Genomic DNA, 19,593 nt, shown 5'->3' with positions numbered 1-19,593 from the left:
TATTATTGCTTGCTGTCTTCATGGTTGATTCAGTTACAATAGTGACAATTTTATGTTGCTGTATACTGTGTTTTTATATACTGGTGCTTAGATACTATGACATTTTGTACAGCTTATAATGAAAATTTTATTGTATCAGATAGTAGTATTCCTCATTTTCCTGCCCTTCAGAAACGAGTTGATTGGATATAAATGCAGAGATCATAGCCCAACGATCTTTGATGAAAAGTACACTCTACAGCCGGACACTCACTTTCACAAATACATCCAGCCATTATCATCTACTGTTGATTGTGGCATTTGAAAGAAGAGTAACATAAAATTGCCTTAAAGTTCTATTTCTTGATCATTTTCATTCAACCTCAATTGTTACTATCTCCATTACCCTAGATTTGAATCTGTGGTTAGTGGGTCATTTTTGTGAATTTACAAGAGGTTTAGAAAATAAGGGACACCATTTTTACATGAATAACCTTGTACTGACTTTTACATTTTAAATTTACACCTTCCCATTTCTTTATATCAAAGAATATTTTCTAAGTAGTGATAGAAAGTTAGAAATCAGACAGGATAGAATTATTTTGATTAAAGCACAGGAAATAGCATTGGCTTTATTTTGGTGAGTACAACCATGATTTGTGTATATGCAAACATAATTATCTAGCCTTAAATCTTAAACACTTTACAAAAAATCTTTTTACACATTTAATACATTTCTTTTTTATTATTAGATATTTTCTTTATTTACATTTCAAATGCTATCCCGAAAGTTCCCTATACCCTCCCCCTGCCCTGCTCCCCTACCCACCCACTCCCACTTCTTGGCCCTGGTGTTTCCCTGTACTGGGGGCATATAGTTTGCAAGACCAAGGGCCTCTCTTTCCAATGATGGCCTACTTGGTATATATGCAGCTAGAGACATGAGCTCTGGGGGTACTGGTTAGTTCATATTGTTGTTCCACCTATAGGGTTGCAGACCCCTTTAGCTCCTTGGGTACTTTCTCTAGCTCCTCCACTGGGGGCTCTGTGTTCCATCCTATAGATGACTGTGAGCATCCACTTCTGTATTTGCCAGGTACTAGCATAGCCTCACATGAGACAGCTCTATTAGGGTCCTTCAACAAAATCTTGCTGGCATATGAAATAGTGTCTGGGTTTGGTGGCTGATTATGGGATGGATCCCTGTGTGTGGTAGTCTCTGAATGGTCCATCCTTCCATCTTAGCTCCAAACTTTGTCTCTGTAACTCCTTCCATGGGTATTTTGTTCCCTATTCTAAGGAGGAATGAAATATCCACATGTTGATCTTCCTTCTTCTTGATTTTCTGATGCACTTCTGAATGATTTTGCAGGATATTCAAGAGTTAAGCATTGTGTGATCATAAAAGGAATAGAGTCACTATATCTGCCCTTCAATGAATATACATGCACATTTATGCTACTTAAATTATGCTACAGTCTAAGCTACTTAAATAATAGTATTCTATTTAATGTGTCTTGTAAGTATATAATTGTCAAATCGAGCAGAAATATTTAAATTCACACCTTATTAGACTCTGTTAGCTTCTGCTAAACTGGAAACTAAGAATTCGGTTCTAGGTAACTAGAAATGACCCTTTATTGTTGCCAAGTGTTACATATCTTTGTTAATATAAGGCTTACTTTCCAATTACTTACTTCAACTCCCTCCCTCTTTCCTACTGAGATCTTTCTACCCCTCTGCAATACCTTTTTTTCAAAGGAATAACTAATTATTACATAGAAGACAGTAAGTTTTTAATGGCATACTCAAGCTATCCAACACTGCCATTATCTCCTTATTTTGAAAATAGTGTATTCCAGTCACAATTGCTCTGTTATGCTAATATCCATGGCGGGTTTTTACAGTTTCTTTACAATTTACACTTGTCTACAGCCTGATTGTTTTCTCCCATTTCTAATGAATTTCAAGTTTCATTACTAAATTTCTTCTAAATAGCAAGGAATCATTCTTTTCCCAGCTACTACATTGATGTTGTGTATAAACTAGAATGTTTGCCAAGATTAAAACTATTTGGGAATCTTTAAACCTTGACTTGACAAACATGACTTTGCTTGAAAAACAAGCTACAAATTTCAGTTTTCAGAAATAGCCTGTTAAAATAAGTATTATGTCTCTGCACCTGTATATAAGCTATGAGTTCATATTCATTTCTCCAATACGGTCCACAGGTTGATTATTTATATACTTGTGTCATTCAAGACATATAAAAGTAGAACAAAGTAAGAGCTTAAATAATATGGGGTACATTATTTATAATTAACTGTAAAAGAGTAGTATAATATATAAATTTATATATAAAAATAAAATTATGTAATATATAATAAATATGCATTTTTAATACTAGAATATTAATTGGAAAATAATCATAGAACAAAAGTTGAATCTGAAATTTAAGAAAGTGAAGATAGTGAAAAGCGTTACACTTTAATTTTTAAAATTCTTTTGAAATCTTAAATTTTCCAATTAAAAATCTTTGAGAGGTCAGGCACAGTCAGAAAACTGAAAAAAAGACATGCTTACTGCAATTTTTTTTTTTTTACTTTCTCAAGATCTAAACACACAAACAGAAGAATCCATAAGACTGGATAAAATGTATTTCCCGGATAAGTCAAAGAACATGTAAGAGAAAATGCACCACCCATATGCAGAAGCAATCGATACTGGAATTTGTAAACAGTTATATAGCAGAAAAGAGTTTCCAGTTACTTTAAAGCATAAGACATTGTGACCGTAAATGGAAAACATGTTAGTTAGCATTGTTCATGCTGAGAACATCATCAGCGTTTTTAGCTGAGTCTGTATAGGAAAGAGATGTGGAACTGATGTTTGTGTGATCATTCAGACAGAGATGGAAAAGTCTCATCTGCATGACTGTTTTCATGGCTAGAAATAATATTTCCCTATATTTACTTTCTTGTAGACTCTTAAAGGAGTAAAAATAAAAAAACAGAACTTAAAATTTTATGTTAGTGAGGAATTCATGTGATAAATTTGAAGTTTTAAATTAATGTTATTAATTCATATATATTAACATATACCAGTAATCCTTCCATCAGAGTGAATATTTATAGTATCAGAACAGATGATAGTACCAGAGTAAACTAAAATGCACAATAATAAAGTTGTATAATAAATAAAATTATATGATCATGAACAATAAAAGATTAATATTATGCACAACATATTACATATACTTTTTACTAATGTAATTAACTAAATGTTTTAGTTAATAATATATGTATATACATATACATAGTTCTGCAGTAACATGTATTAAGCCTGTATTGCTGCATGTAAACTGTGAATTTTAAAGAATTTTATATGTATTAACTTATGGTGCTATGTCTGTGCTCAGAAAGGGTTTTCAAGGACTTGATGAATTATTGTTATGCAAGTTTTCTTAAATCCTCAAGAACAAGTGGATCAGTGAACAAAAAAATTAGTCACCCATATGTTCATATGTTTTAAACATTGTATATAAATGCATTCTCATTCACACACAGAAAAATTGTTTTAGATAGCCACTTTATGTAAAATAAGTATTTTTCTGTATATAATAAAAGATAATCTCATATTTATATGCAAACTGAAATATCAAGCATTGAATCTATTTTGTTGTATTGAAATAATTTATCTGCATTGAATGTCAAATGCCATTAAAATCTTGTTACTAATAAGCTTTGCATTATGTTTTTGGTTTTGCTGTTTCTTTCTTTCTATTGGCATAAATATTAGGATGGAGGCTCTTCGTGACACATTTTCCATATTAGAAGCAAGTATTCTTGCTTCATTTTTTTCCTGAGTGGTATACCAAACTCTGGATAGATATTAACACTGAAACCTTTGGAGGAGACAGAGGTAGAACCAATTTATGAGTGGAGATTTCTCAGTGGAAGGAGAAAACTATTAAAAGCACATTTTAAGCATGAAAATCTTGATGGTGGAAAATGAAGTATAATTGAGAAATATTAAGGAAATAGTATGGATATCTCTTAGATAATAATAACAAGGCAGTTTGTATGGTATGAGAAGCAATTTGAATGAGATACTGTTATTTCATAAACTTTGTTATTTGTGATCAGTAGAAAGGAAAACTATTACTCAGTTATTAAATTACAAAATGCAAATCATGAAAGATCAAGTGATGAATCATAGAATTTTTAGTCTCAATCTAATCTAAGATGCCATTATGCTCCAGTTTGCATTCTTTCAGAGACACACCTAACAAAAGGTAATTAACATGCTGAAAACTATGCTTTCATGCCATGTAACAAATGCCATAAGAAAATTTGGTACATTGTTGTTACAGGATTTTCCCTGTCCAATCACATTAGGGCAGTGGCAGGCCTGTGATTGGACAGGAAGAGGGAGGCAGAGCTAGGAGCTGGAAAGAGAGAGAGATGTTGCAGGAGGAGAAGAAGGGACAGGTGGTGAACCAACTTGCTGGCTGGGCACAAATCCACCAAAAATTTAAGATTATTAGCCTGAGAGTTAGAGTTTTATTTTATTTTAACTTTTTTATCTAATCTGATTTATAACAATAAAGTCACAATTTATAAGATGTCAATAAAATAATTTCAGAGCCAATTGATAGTGATAAAAGCTTTACCCCAATTATTCTAACCTTGTGAAAATCTTAGCTACTTGTGGCTGTTAAAAACCATGCGAAATCAAGATCTTTTTCCTGTCTGTCTGTTCCATGTTGGCTTCTCCTCCTCCTTCTCCTCCTGGTACCTCTCTATCTTTCTCCCCAGCTCATAGCTTAGCCTCCCTTTTCCTGTGGACAATCACAGGCCTGCCACTGCACGAATGTGATTGGACAGGGAAAATCCTGCAACATTTCACCCTTTTTTTATAATTAAGAAAAGACTTTCTCTCAAGCTATAAATTGAACACAACTATTACCATTTTGTAAATTATATGGTATAAGATAAGCCTAGAACCCAGTCCAGCATTTTTGCCAATAAAACTAAACACTGCTCTCTATCCTAACTTAAAAGACTATAGTTCTGCGTTTGGTGGCTAATTAGGAGACACTATTGCACATGCCAGCAAGAGTTTGCTGAAAGGACCCTGATATAGCTGTCTCATGTGAGGCTATGCCAATGCCTGGTAAATACAGAAGTAGATGCTCACAGTCATCTATTGGATAGAACACAGGGACCCCAATGGAGGAGCTAGAGAAAGTATCCAAAGAGCTGAAGGGGCCTGATACCCTATAGGTGGAACAACAATATGAACTGACCAATACCCCCAGAGCTTGTGTCTCTAGCTGCATATGTAGCAGAAGATGGCCTAGTCGGCCATCATTGGGAAGAGAGGCCCCTTGGTCTTGCAAACTTTATATGCCCCAGTACAGGGGAACTCCAGGGCCAAGAAGTGGGAGTGGGTGGGTAGAGGAGCAGGGCGGAGGGAGGGTATAGGGGACTTTGGGGGTAGCATTTGAAATGTAAAGGAAGAAAATATCTAATAAAATATTGAAAAAACGATTATATCAGTACCTGTAAAAAAGAAAAGAAAAGACTATAGTTCTGTACCTGGCTATGTCCTGGTTTTAGATTTTATGTTTTCTGAAAACCATCCTCACAAATCTGTTCCTCTCAAAGTAAATAGCCTGGATTGGCTAGGAGACTGTAACTCCATCAGAAATCCAAGAACGACTGATACTAACTGAAAATATATAGGAAGCCTATCACAGCTTCCAAAACTTAGTCAAATGATAGACACGGTTGATCACCTAGACAGTCCCTTACTTCAATATGTTAGAGCATTGGTTTTCAGCCTTCTAGCCCATGGACATCTGACAGATGTTAGAGAAACAGGATATTATGGACTAGCGTAATCTGTCTTGGCAGAATCAAGCTGTCCTAACCTGTAATTATGTCCTTTCTTTGGACAGTATTATGTCTGTAGATGAAAATGAGGCAATTTTTGTCTAGTGGCTGTCTTGCCACAACACATTGTTATAGGCATAGATGGATGGCATTTATTACAAAATATTCATTGTTGACTTCACGGTTTCCCTTTGAATAAATATTGCTAAAATAAACAGCAGATTGCACACAAATCATTTATGGCTTACCGTTAACAATAACAATGATATCCCGGAAGTCAATCTCTCCCCTCGCCTCCACTCTTCCTTCACATCTGTATATACCTTCATCACTTTTATTAATATTGAGGATCTGCAGATTATTGTTTGCAAGCACTGCAAACCGATCTGAAAAATAAGCAAAGAAGAGAAAATGACATCAGGAATTGAGGCTGAGTCTAGAGAGCTCTGAATTTCTAAGAATTAAAATACAGCACTTTTCTCACACTATCCAACTTTCCATCTACCAAAAATTCAAATTTGAAAGTAAAATGCAATTTCACAACTTCAGGTTTTTCACTCTACCTTGGCCTTGTTATATCTCCCCCCAGCCCCCCCCAAATACATTCAGGACTTTATATTCACAGAAAATGGTTAGACTATTATTTTCTCCTTGGTGCTCTGAAGGCAAAAATGACGCACAAAAGAACAGTACAACGACTTTAGATGTTGCTGACCAGACAAATTTTAAATGCAGCCATTTGGCTATGGAAAATAGTTAGAAAATATATTGAACATCCTTCCCCAAGAATAATTAAACTGCCAATTTTTTTTCATAACCCGAGAAGGCAGCCAAATGACCCACTAATGTTCAAGACACATAAAGGATATAAAAACGGTTATGCTTTCAATTTATTTAAGCAATTCTTTCTGCAAATTACAAATCAATCTTTAGGAATAATTAGATATGAACATTAATTTTTATTTCGAGATTCATTGTTGCCTGCTTATGTGCACAAAGATAGGCTGAAAGGCAGATATCATTTCATTCTAATTGACTGCTAAAAGTGATATTGTGGGTTTTAAAATTATTTTACTTTATTTGTATAAATATTATCTGCCTCCATGTATGAGCATCAGGTTCATGCCAGTTTGGGACTTTGAAAATGGGTTGACAGATGGTTTTGAGCCATCATGTTGGCGTTGGGAATAGAACCCAAGTGTTCTACAAGAGCAACAAGTACATTTAATCACTGAATGGGATTCAAAGTGTTATGAAGTGATGTGTATAATTATCTGAGATACCTAAGCAACATCTCTTTCAATAGCATTATCAAAGAAACTTTATAGTGTCAAAGGTTTCTTTTTGGTTTTTTTAAAACTATATATATATAAACTTTGTTTCTCTTGCTTAGGAATATATATATATATATATATATATATATATATATCTTTGTTTCTACTCTTTTAAGAACTATAGATATTATGTTACATGTTTGCATTAGAATTTCATCTTGCTCAGTCAATATCTAAATTGCCTTATTCATTTATTCACTATCAAGCCCTTTATATGACAAAAATGTCAACTTTTGACTAGTTATTCTATTTAGGATATTTTATTTACTAAAATAGATGCAGCATTTATTAATTTTGAACATATGCATCAAACAGAATGTTCACTATTACAGAGTACTAAGTTTCTACAACTTTTATTGTCTAGATGCTACTTTTTTGTCTGGTCCAGATTTGACTTTTTTTTCTATCTTCTGGTTTAACAGAGATACATAGGAATCACAGCAGATATTTGTGGGGGGGGAGAAGAGAAACTTGTCACCTGGAGTTCTGAATTAAATATGTGATTAAAAACTAGATGGTGCTATATTACAAAATGAAAAGAAAACTAATTATCCACACATACTCAAATGCAGGTTTTAGTTTGCTATAACTTTTTAAAAATGAGATAGAAAGATATTTACAGTATTTCAATAGCAGAAATACTATTCTTTGAGCAGAAATCTAATAAAACAAGCTATTTGTTTGGGATGGAAATGAATAAATTAAGAAGTTGCTTCATAAAAAAGAACACAAATTATGAATACAAAAACATTACTTTCATCCTGCAACATATAAATTTTTCCACTGTGCTTATTTCTTCTTTTGTTGTAGCCTAAGTGCCAAAACATTCATACAGGTGCTTCCCCAGGTAAGTAAAAAATGAAAGATGAATTCTCTTTACCATCGGAGAACCTGGACTGCAGGAAGAAGGATCTGTAGAATATATACATTATAAGTAACTACACTTCCTGGATGACTCAGAGCTTCTGGAGTTATCACAGAGAAAGGAGCTTCAGTTGAGAAAATGCCTCCATGAGATCCAGCTGTAAGGCATTTTCTCAATTAGTGATCAAGGGGGAAAGGCCCCTTGTGGGTGGGGCCATCTCTGGCCAGTGAGACACATACTATGGCTTTCCTTATCGGACATTGATTGTCAATGCTGTAAACAGTGTCACATTAGCAAACAAAACTCCCAGATCATCTACATAATTTTATATATGTACACAGTTTTTCAGTTGTGTATTCAATTTTCTTAAACTACAAGAACATACTAGCTGCAGTATAAAAAAAAATCTACCTTTAAAACTATTAAATATGCAATTTTTAAAAAAGTAAATATTTAGAATCTGCTTCTAATGTTCGTAAGTTAGAAAAGTTTGAGCTGTACAATTTCATTAATTACTTATTCTCATTGCATTGTATACAATTCAGTATTATGTTTCAATTTCAGCTCTAGCTATATCTTTAAAAATTTTTTTAATAGACATAAGTTGAGAACATATAATTTTGGTTAAACTTGTTTGCATCTTAAAAGTATAATAAAATGTATAACATTAATAAGATACATAAGACAAATAGTTACCACGCATCTAGCAACAAACTTCATTCATTTATGTATCTAACATTTACATATGCCTGGTGTGTTATTCATAAGCTATGGAAACCGCTTGAAATGGGTGCATCGATCCATTGTTTATTGACAGACTATTTCACTGAAGAGTACAGGAGCTGGAAAAGCACTTGAGCATTTCAGGACCAAAGGTGGAAATTGAACTGAAAGGGACTTCCAGATTTGCATATTGCAGAGTGGGATTCTGGGAAACAAGACCAGCCACACCACGGCGAAGTCAACTTTTCACCACCACTGCACTTCTCACAGCCTGGGTTCCAAGGCTTCATCTGAAGTCACATATTAAAAGCATTACCCCTTTTAATTGTACTCGTGATTAAGATAAAAACCATGTATGTGAATGTGTACTCCAATATGGATAATATGAATGTGTGTACACAATGTCAATAATTTTTTAAAGAGACTTCTGGTCCTTTCAGACCGAGAGAAGCAATGCTGGAAACACTTCTTGTTAGCTCCTCAGATAATCTGTGTAAAGCTTGAAGGATTTTCTCACACTAATACACATGTGATTAAATCCTATATTTTATGGAATTAGAATATTGAAATGAGGGCTTATCATTATCTGACAAATACTGAGTATTATGCTTGGAAAATTATCTTAAAATAAAAAAAATGACTATGAAACATAATTATGAATCATTCTCTCTATATACTTAAAAAATAGACATTCTACTTTTTATCCTTTGTGTTGTGGAAACTCCATCTCTTCAAAACACGTAGTAGAATCATATAACATGGAAAACACTTTAAAAGATTCAATAATTTTGTACCTGTATGTAAGGCAGACACATTGAAAATATACCAAATTGAAAATGTCCCTATGCACAATGGTAGAGCTGTGTAATGTAAGCAAATTATGCTTTCAGCTTCAAACCCCATATTCTGAATTTTATACTTCAGTCTGAATCAAAATCATGATGACATCTTAAACAAATACATTCTCTTGTCTATTATCCATACTCATCTTTCCATAATATTTAGAACTGCTATCTTTGAGAGAACATCTGTAGAATATAAGGCTGATTTCATAGTGCTGTTTTAGTCTACTTGTATATAATGTTCTCATGGCATGGTACTGGAATTTTAACCAGTAGAATCTGAATGTTCCAATGTTCCCTACTGCACTTGCTTTGTATTGTTTAGCACTGGCATACGTTCTGATGGAAACTGAAGTCAAGTACACATTTCCCTGTGGTAGTACCTACACTGTGTTTTTTGTCTTTCTGTACTAGATCACTTATAAACTTTGCTGCCAAGTGGGCCACACACAACACTTAGCTTTAGAAAATGACTGTTTTTGCTTGCTTGTTTGTTATGGCAATTCTTTTTGTTTTGTCTCTTTTGTTTGTTTGTTTTAAATTTCATTTTGTTGTGGTTTTGCTTGTTTAGATGTAGCCATGTTTTCCAGGTTTGCTTTAGAAGTATTAGGACACTCTGGTGACATTCAAGTCTTGATTATTCTGCATCTATCCTCCAGGTGTTGAAATTACAGGCACATGATCTCATGGCAAGCCTGGTGACTTTCACTTGCTAGCTTATTAAAACCAACAACAGAACAGGATTTGACCCAAAAACTAGAGTTCAGCAAACCTGCACCCAAGTTATAGGCTTTAGAATTGTTTAAATCTTGAAGTGAAATTTGTATCATCTTGTGTTGTTGATTGCATATTTGTGCCCAGATTGTCTTAAAAATCAAAATCTTCCTGGATCGTCTTTCTGAGCGCTAGGCACACCGGCCTGTAGGACAGTTTATTTCTTTTACTACAATACAGAACCTACATAGCTGTAAAACTATGAAAACTAGAAGTAGTTTTAGAACATATAACTTAGAGAGTTACCAAAATACTAACTGTCGGGGATGGTGGTGACTTCCTCGTTGTGGTACAACCAGCTGACCGCAGGGGCCGGGGAACTGCTCACTCTGCAAACCACTTCTGCATCCTCCCCTTGCTTGAACTCTTGAGGGGACACCACTTCTCTGAAGGTGAGTTTTTCTGTGTCAGGAAAATAAAACCACTGGTAAAAGATTCATCACTTACTTAACTCAACACACTGTCATCTACGACTGCTAGTGTAGTGAGGATCTAGACATTTAAGAACCTTATAGAGACTAGGCCCTAGGCCGGGGCCTAGCAAACACATAAGTGGATGCTCACAGTCAGCTATTGGATGGATCACAGGGCCCCCAATGGAGGAGCTAGAGAAAGTATCCAAGGAGCTAAAGAGATCTGCAATCCTGTAGGTGCAACAACATTATGAACTAACCAGTACCCTGGAGCTCTTGACTCTAGCTACATATGTATCAAAAGATGGCCTAGACGGCCATCACTGGAAAAAGAGGCCCATTGGACACGCAAACTTTAAATGCCCCAGTACAGGGGAACGCCAGGGCCAAAAAGTGGGAATGGGTGGTTAGGGGAGTGGGGGGAGGATATGGGGGGACTTTTGGGATAGCATTGGAAATGTAATTGAGGAAAATACGTAATAAAAAATATTAAAAAAAGAGTGATTTCTGGGTTCTTATTTTATTGCCAGTGGACACCAAGAACAAGGTTTTGCCTGTATTCTCTTAAGCATTCTTAAAAAAAAAAAAACAAAAAAAACAAGTAAAGACATTTATTTAATATACTGTCTTAGAAGCTCAAAGCTCAACACTAAGCTGTCCCAACAGTTTGTTTTTGAGCACCCATTCTTTTCAATGCAGTCCAAGTATAGAGAAGAGTTCAAGGCTGAGTGTCAAAACAGGAAGACAGGAATCTAGAAATTTCACAGTTTGTCTGACAACAGAGTTCTCAGTCTTTAAATCTTCAACCCCATATACACTTCAAACTGAGGACTAAGCAAGCATTCCATCATCAATACTTGGGGAACAGCTGGTATCTGAAACATAGCCAGAGCATTGGGTGACAAATATTTTACTTTTAGCACAGATGGTTGCTGGAAAAAAAAAAGTGGATCCCAAGATTTTCTTTGCTTTTACATCATTGCTTACAGTATTTTGTCACAAATAAAATCATGTGATATTACAATTGAAGAGAAATCACAAAGCAGAGCAGAGGGGCTACTGGAAGAGTGCGTGGAAACTGAATGATTCAGGAGTTATGAGTATGGTAGAGATGTGTCTGGTCTAATTGTGTACTTGTGTCCAAGGGCCTTTGTATAACAGTGCCATGCACAATAAGCATATATGATGGAAATTAAGACATTCTTGATTGTGACATTTGCTGTCCTATAATTTAACTTCTCACTTCAACTCTGAATTCTTGAAACTGCCTCCTCTATTTATTTTCCATGAATTTACATTACATGTATATATAACAAGTATAAATTAATATTGTTCATAGTATAAGACTTAGAACAATATGGTTCATATATCAACAAGTGCCTTGGCTTAATGAATCAGAACTGATTCAAAAAATTTTAATATTTTAATTAAATATATATACATATATATTTATGTTCACTTTCATCCTGTAATCACTGTACACAGTCCTTCTAGTACCCCCTCATGCAGATCTCCCCCATTCAACTCACCCACAAAACCTTTGGCTCAAAATGTGTCTTGCCCACAACACGTGCAGGTACAAATATAGAGCAGAGACTGAGGGAATAGCCAACCAATGGCTGGCCCAAATTAAGACCCATCCCATGGGCAAGCACCAATCCCTGACACTACTAATGATACTTCTTTATGCTTGCAGACAGGAGCCTAGCACAACTGTCCTCTAAAAGGCTCCACTGAACAGCCAAAGCAGAGATGCAGAAACCCACAGCCGAACATTAGATGGAGTTGAAAGTCCTATGTAAGTGTTGGGGGTGGATTGAGCATCCAAAGGGGACAAAGAATCCACAGGAAGACCAACAGAGTCAACTAATTTGGACCCTTGGGGGCTTCCAGAGAATGAACCATCAACCAAAGAGGGCTGGACCTATGTGTCCCACACATATGTACCAGATGTACCACACATATGTACCAGGTGTACCACACATATGTACCAGATGAAGAGCTTGATCTTTGTGGTGGTCTCAAAACAACTGAAGTGAGGGCTGTCCCTGAATCTGTTCCCCACTTGTGGATCTGGTCTCCCTAACTCAGCAGCCTTACCTGGCCTCAGTGAGAGAGGATGTAATTAGTCTTACAGTGACTTGATATGCAATGTGTGTGTGTGTGGGGGGGGGGGGGGGGTATGGTGCAGGGACAAGGAGAGTAGTGATACTCAGAGAGAGGTTCCCACTTATCAGAGCAGAGGAGGAGGGGAAATAAAATATATATAGGAGGTAGATAGATGAAGGAACAGGATTTCAGAGAGGACTAGGAGGGGAGCAGGGTTGTGGGGGCAGGGCGGGGGGGGGGGAAGATCAAGTGTAGGGAGATCTAGGGAGAGAGAACAGAACTTGTTGAAAGGCCAATCTCTAGGACATTTGAAAGGGATAAAGAGAGGCTCTAGGGTGCTTATGGGGGCAACTCTAGCTGAGACTCCTAGCAGTGGGGCATATGGATCCTGAAGTTGACACAACAAAGTTTTTTTTTTTTTTCCACAAAACTATGAAATGTTTCGGCAGCAAAATTAATTCAAATTTAGTTTAGTAAATAAATCACAAAGGATTTTATGCATCATTTTAAAAGTAATGAAAACTCTTTTAAAAAATTATGCTATAAATTATCAACTAATTTTCCTTTTTTGAAAAAAAACCGGACCAACCACCATAGGAAAGGATATATCTTTTGCTGAAAATTTTAACGTGACAGGGTAGAGGTAGCCAAAGATGAAAACCTTCCCTAGGGAAAGTTTATTTTAGTTTTAATATATCTTATTTTCATAGTAATAAAAATCAAATTTATAGAGAGTGAGACATTTCTGATTTAAACACATGGGCTTCAAGTCCCTCAAATTTATTACACAGTGACAGTTTTTATTAAATGTATGTTAATGTGTTTGAATCCTTCATAATGAAACTGCTGTGTCAATGACCTAAAACACGAATGCACAACTTACGGTAAATTTCCAAAACTACTGTAGCTTCTTGTGTCTGTCCTTTGGCATCTGTCGCTTGGCAGCGATATATCCCTGCATCTTCTATGTTTGCATTGTAGATGGTGAGTCGTGACCTGACACCCTCCTTCTGTAGCATAACCCTCTGCGTTGAAATGATCTTCTCTCCTTGAGGGTTATACCAGTCTATACTCTCAGGCTCACCAATGGCTGCAGAGTAGAAAACAAATGTTTGAAAATCAATTTCGAATGTTTGTTTTCCCAGTGGCATTTGCTATTACGTAACAATTTCACCATTTTAGAAAAAGAGTGTAAACAGAAGCCTGGAAATCTGAAACTTGTACAAAACTGAAAGTAAACACAAATGTTAAGACAAATGTTCATCTTTGTTTAAGCAACATTAAGGACTCCGTCTGGTCCATGTAAGCATGCTTCAAACATTTCATCTGAATATATGACTAGAAATTAAGCTGCGAGAATTGAACTATAACAGTCATAATACATGTGTTATTATTGCACAAAATACTAAAAGTGCCTTAGGCAGACACAACCCAATTGATAGATATTCCTAAAGAGAAAAAAATGCTAAGATGATTTCATAAGCCCAGTTCTCCTTGCTAAGGCCAAGAAGTACCAACAGTATTAGCATAAATAAGGAACTGCTTACAAACATGTTAGTATCTTGTAAAATAGTCTTTGGCCATTGATATTTCTAAATTTTGAGCTAATTTTCCAAATTGTTAAAGTTGTACAGAAAAGGCTAATTGCCTTAAAAAGAATCCTAATGTGTTTTCCCAACTGAAATGAGTTATTCTGTCTTATTAACCTAAAATTATTAACTATTTAATCATATAACAATTAGAATACATACAAGTAGCACTAATGCTGCTTATCAATTCCAACCAAATGATTACAGCATAAACATTAATGTTTCTGAATCTAGGTCAGTAACCACTTTATAAAAACTAAAGCTTCCTGCGTCTGCTTTCATTTAAAAACAAGGATTTCATCTAATTCCTAAAGAGACTATCTAAGATCATAACATGCATTCTCTCAAAAGGAATGGGCAAATATATAAAGACAACAGCAACAGATCTCTGAAGAAAGTTATTTATTCTTATCCTATTAATATGAAACTGTTCATAAATATCTTTCTCTGAAATATAATGTAGATGGATCCAAGAATAAAAAAAACTGTCTTATATATGTCATGGATACTTATGACAATCTATATTTACATTATTTTACTATAATAAGAAAGAGATACAAACTAAAAATACCCTCCTAAGTTACTTTATAACTGAATGAATATTTTGAATATTCATATATAAAAGCTTATGATTGGGTTAAAAATATGGCTCAGTGGTTAGGAGCACTGACAGCTTTTCCAGAAGTCCCTGAGTTCAATTCTCAGTAATCACATGCTGGTTCAGGACTATCTGTAAAGAGAGATGCCTTCTTCTGTCATATAGACATTCATGCAGACAGAGCACTCATGTGTGGGTAAATAAAAGTTATTTTTAATGCCTACGTTCATAAGTGTGAATATGGTTAACATGAGTAGAGAAATAGCGTGTTCATTTGAGATTTCGATAATAAAGTAAAATAAAGATTTCCTATCAAGTACATCAGGGCTATCTGAAAAATTTTGCATTTTAATGAAATGGAAAGGGAATCAAATAATCTTCTACAGATCATGTAATGTACTATTTAGATATCACACTTTTTCAAAAATGTTTCTGAAATAAAATGTATTTTTAATTATAATATCTATATATCAAACACATGTATCTTATTTTGTCATGTACTCCTCCTTCAGGCATTAGAATTATTCAGTGTCATATCTAATTTATTCATTATTTATATAGCCAAGAACATTCAGTTATAGAGTTCAAATTAATCCTAGTATGGCTATTTAAATAGAAACAATATTCAAATCAATAGAAAATTCTTAGGTACAGATTACATTTTATAATGTAATTTTATAAAAATTAGCTACTTTGATATCAAATAAGTAAATGATATATTACATAATGCTAATATTTAACCATTATCAACATTTTCCAGTCATATAACAAATGATGTTATTTTTAATGACATCAGTTTTAACTACATAAATTTATCCAATATTCTTTATAAAGTTTACAAGCACAAGTATTATCTGAGTACATACCTGTACATGTGAAGAATTTAGATTCACCCACACTAAGCTCTACTTTGCTAAGTGAAATTGTCACTTGAAGAAGAGCTGAAAAACAATATTTGAGTAACAGTTAATTGGGGGGTTTAGATGTGAATTTTAATAACTATTGTATAAATGACAAATGTAAACATAATCACTGTCCTCAATTTTTCATTATTCACTCTGGAAAAATGTAAATTTTGTAAATACATTTTAACAATGTTATACATTACAGTTGTGTGCATTTACTACCAGTCTATACATAGCATTTACTTATATTTATTCATTAAATTTCTGTTAGGCATATAATGAACCAAATTCATACTTAGCTACCCCCTAACAATCTCATAGATGTTACTTGTATAGCCATATTGTGCATTATGTAAAAAGGAAAGTTCCACCCACAAGTCAAACTTTTCATGAAATTGTATCTTAGATCATTATAACAAAATATGTAAGTAAGCTGTTTTGACTTATTAAATCCTTATAAAAGGAGGCAAATGCAGAAAAAAAGGCACCTTACTCAGGGTAAGTGTATGAACAGAAATATTCATAAGTACCTCTAATATTATTAGACACACTGATCAAATGTTTACAATCTTAAATACTTGTTTACAAGTTTGAAATTAAAATAGTGGAAATCTAGAAATTTAGAAGACCACCAAAATGTTACTCTCATAAAAATTGTCAGATCTATATCTAATGAAGGGAAAGACTACATAGTAAATCACTCTACAAAATCTATAATCTTATTTTCTCCGGATTTGATAGGAAAGTATTTAATAAGGTAACATGAGTGCAAGTAATAAGTAGAGAAAGATTGAAGTCTGTGTCGGGGACTTAGTAGATCAGACTTTACAAAGGCTTCTTTCTCCTGCACATAACCTGCAGTAACTTAAGGCCCACGTTAGTATTGTGTACATTGGTGGTCCAGAAAACTTATGACAGGAAAACTGAGTAACATCCACTCTACATGAATGACGAAGATAGGAACATCTATATTCCAATAAACAGAGATGACAAGTAGACTTTCCTCTTCTGAGCATGGTACTTATAACCATAATAATTCTTCATATTGAGGCTCATGATTTTAATTATGATCTGCATTCTCAGAAAGAAAAAAAAAAACAAAGAAGACAGTAGCTAAACTAGAATGACAAGAATGGCTAAGGTCAGTTGTGGTAAGCACAAATTCCCTTGTATGGCCCATAGTACAGCCTAGACTTCTGATATTTGTTTTATAAATAAGGTTCTATTCAGTATCATCATGGGCTGACATTAAAAGATAATTTCAATAATGGTGTAAGAAATATGAATAATAGCTGAAACAATGAATAATATATATTTTAGACTGGGTTGCAAGCATAACTGTTCTGAAATACTTAAAGAAATGAAATGTATACTCAAAACATTTCAACAATCTAGAAGAGAGGGCTTCAATAATTTTTGTTTCATGAATAAATAAATGTTGATAAAATAGACTTGCTTAATATATGCATTAAATATAAGTTTCACGTATATTTAATAATCACATGAGATCCAAATATGCTTTGGATTATATGAACAATAATCTGCATAGCTTTAGGTGTTAACATTCAATCCCTCTTGAGGCTAGTGACTTGACTGGTTGTTGTTCCTTTTGAAACTGTATCTTCTGTGGAATAAGATGGTCACTAGATGATGACCTTGAAGTCTTGTTTTGTTTATCCTGAATCATGGAAGAGGGGCAGAAGGTTGGGGCATAAGTTAGGACTAACATGAAAAGGCAGGCAGTAGACAAATAGGAAATCTCTCCTCTCTAGAGCTGCCTGCATGTGACAGTACACATGCATTGGAGTCCAGATGGTCTACAGGTCTCTCTGGGGTGGAACACCTGTCCCAGATATTGCTGCTTAAGTGTGGAAAACTGCAGACAGGAAGTAAAGTCTAGCAAGAATGCTTTTCAAGGCAAAACAAGGCCACAAAGGTGAGAGAGAGCCAAAGAGGACCTCAGATAAGGGGTCACTTATACTGTAAATCACTCTCTGCCTTCTGTGCTGTTTCTAACCATTGAATGAAGCGCAATGGGAAAAAAATCAATCTTTAAGTGAAATCGGAATCTTGCATTTCTGTCTACGGCTACCCACCTTACCCTGTGATATCTACAGCTTTTATGGTTGTGACACATAAGTAAGAAAAATGTATGATATGTAAATTTGGGAGAAAGTCGTATTACACAAGTGGATTATGAAGATTATACCCCTAGGACTCTGCCCTTTTGAGTTCAGATCTTTTCCCTGCACTCTAGCTCACTTTCATTCCTGGGACTAACTCTCTTACTCTTAATAAACTATCTCTATTTCTATCAGTATCAATGAGTTACTGTCCTAATTTCTTGTTCCAAAAGACAAGAGCCCAGAGCTATCAGCAGGTGCTCTGTGATTCATGCTGGGAATAACTGGTGATCTGCCAGTCAGAAGGTACAATTGGTTGGTGTCTATCATCTCTGAACTTTAACACAATGGAAGATGAAGTGCTTGCAGACTTCTCTCTGTCCCACAAAAGCAGCAAACGAGCTGAGAACACTGAACTATTCTCATTGCCTTTCCATCTCCTTTTCGCAGGCCACAAAACACTCTGAAATGGTGGCCACGCTATTGTGGAAGGCTTCGGGATAGCATGATGGTAAGTCACACAGCTATAGACCTCCTGAAAGAAACTAAGTCAGTGAAAGACAAGCCCTAAATTGTATGCTTCTTTGCTGAAGCTACACTTAGCTTAGTCTAAGGATTCCTAAGGGTGACTTTGGTAAGAAAGAGATCTGCAATTAGTCAGATCTTTTGGAAACAGATTGGAAGATAATGTTCACTTGAGTAGAATTTGTACTCCCCTTCCCCTAGAATTAACATAAAAACCACATATTTTAATTGTTTTTGGACTTCCAGCTATGATGCATGGTCAAATATGCAATTAGTTTTATCCTGAGGCTATATATCCTTAAAACAAGCTCTGTAGGATCGATAGGATAATTGGTTAAAATATGTGACCCTGCATCCAGACTTATCTCATAAAAAATCAAGAGAAATAATTTGAAATGCCTTATATATCAGGTCTTCAAGTCTGTCCACAAAGATATGCAGCTACAGTAGATATAAAAACACATAGAAGGACACCTTTGAACAAACAAACACTAGGAAATGGAACTTCGCTAAAATATTTCTTCTTTTGCAACAAAGCCCTGCCACTCTCCATGTTCTCACATCCACCCAGGTTATCAGAAATAAGAAATCACAGACCTAGGGGTCATAGGAGAAATAGAGCTTCATGACAGCCATCCGTGACTGTTCTAACAGCACTATGCCTAAGGCATGTGAAATCATTAGATACCACGTTTCCCTTTGAATCACAGCAATGTATGGAGAATCAGAAAGCTTCTTTGATTAACCATCCTAGATTACTAATAATTTTATAACGTTGGCTTATGGTATTGAAAGAAAGGTCTATATTAACTCCTGACCATGTGCAATGCTCTGTACAAAAAAAAGAAAAAATAAAAGAAAGGAAAGGAGAGGGAAGGGAAAGGAAGGGAAGGGAAGGGAAGGGAAGGGAAGGGAAG

At 34.9% G+C, this 19,593-nt stretch overlaps 1 protein-coding gene across 2 annotated transcripts in view; it reads right to left on the bottom strand.

Annotated features, from left to right (window-relative positions):
• Ncam2 (neural cell adhesion molecule 2) overlaps nt 1-19,593 on the bottom strand; it is a 426,237-nt gene that overhangs the window by 176,774 nt on the left and 229,870 nt on the right. For both annotated transcript variants that reach the window (XM_021184925.1, XM_021184926.2), the window contains exons 2-5: nt 15,990-16,064; nt 13,820-14,026; nt 10,673-10,816; nt 6,125-6,262 (exon numbers count right to left, since the gene is read on the bottom strand). In XM_021184925.1, coding sequence (XP_021040584.1) covers nt 6,125-6,262; nt 10,673-10,816; nt 13,820-14,026; nt 15,990-16,064 — 564 coding nt within the window. The remainder of the gene's footprint in view (nt 1-6,124; nt 6,263-10,672; nt 10,817-13,819; nt 14,027-15,989; nt 16,065-19,593) is intronic.

The sequence above is a fragment of the Mus caroli genome, chromosome 16 (genome assembly GCF_900094665.2).
Source record: "Mus caroli chromosome 16, CAROLI_EIJ_v1.1, whole genome shotgun sequence".
Classification (NCBI taxonomy): Eukaryota; Metazoa; Chordata; class Mammalia; order Rodentia; family Muridae; genus Mus; species Mus caroli.
This window is presented reverse-complemented; position numbering and strand designations above follow the sequence as displayed.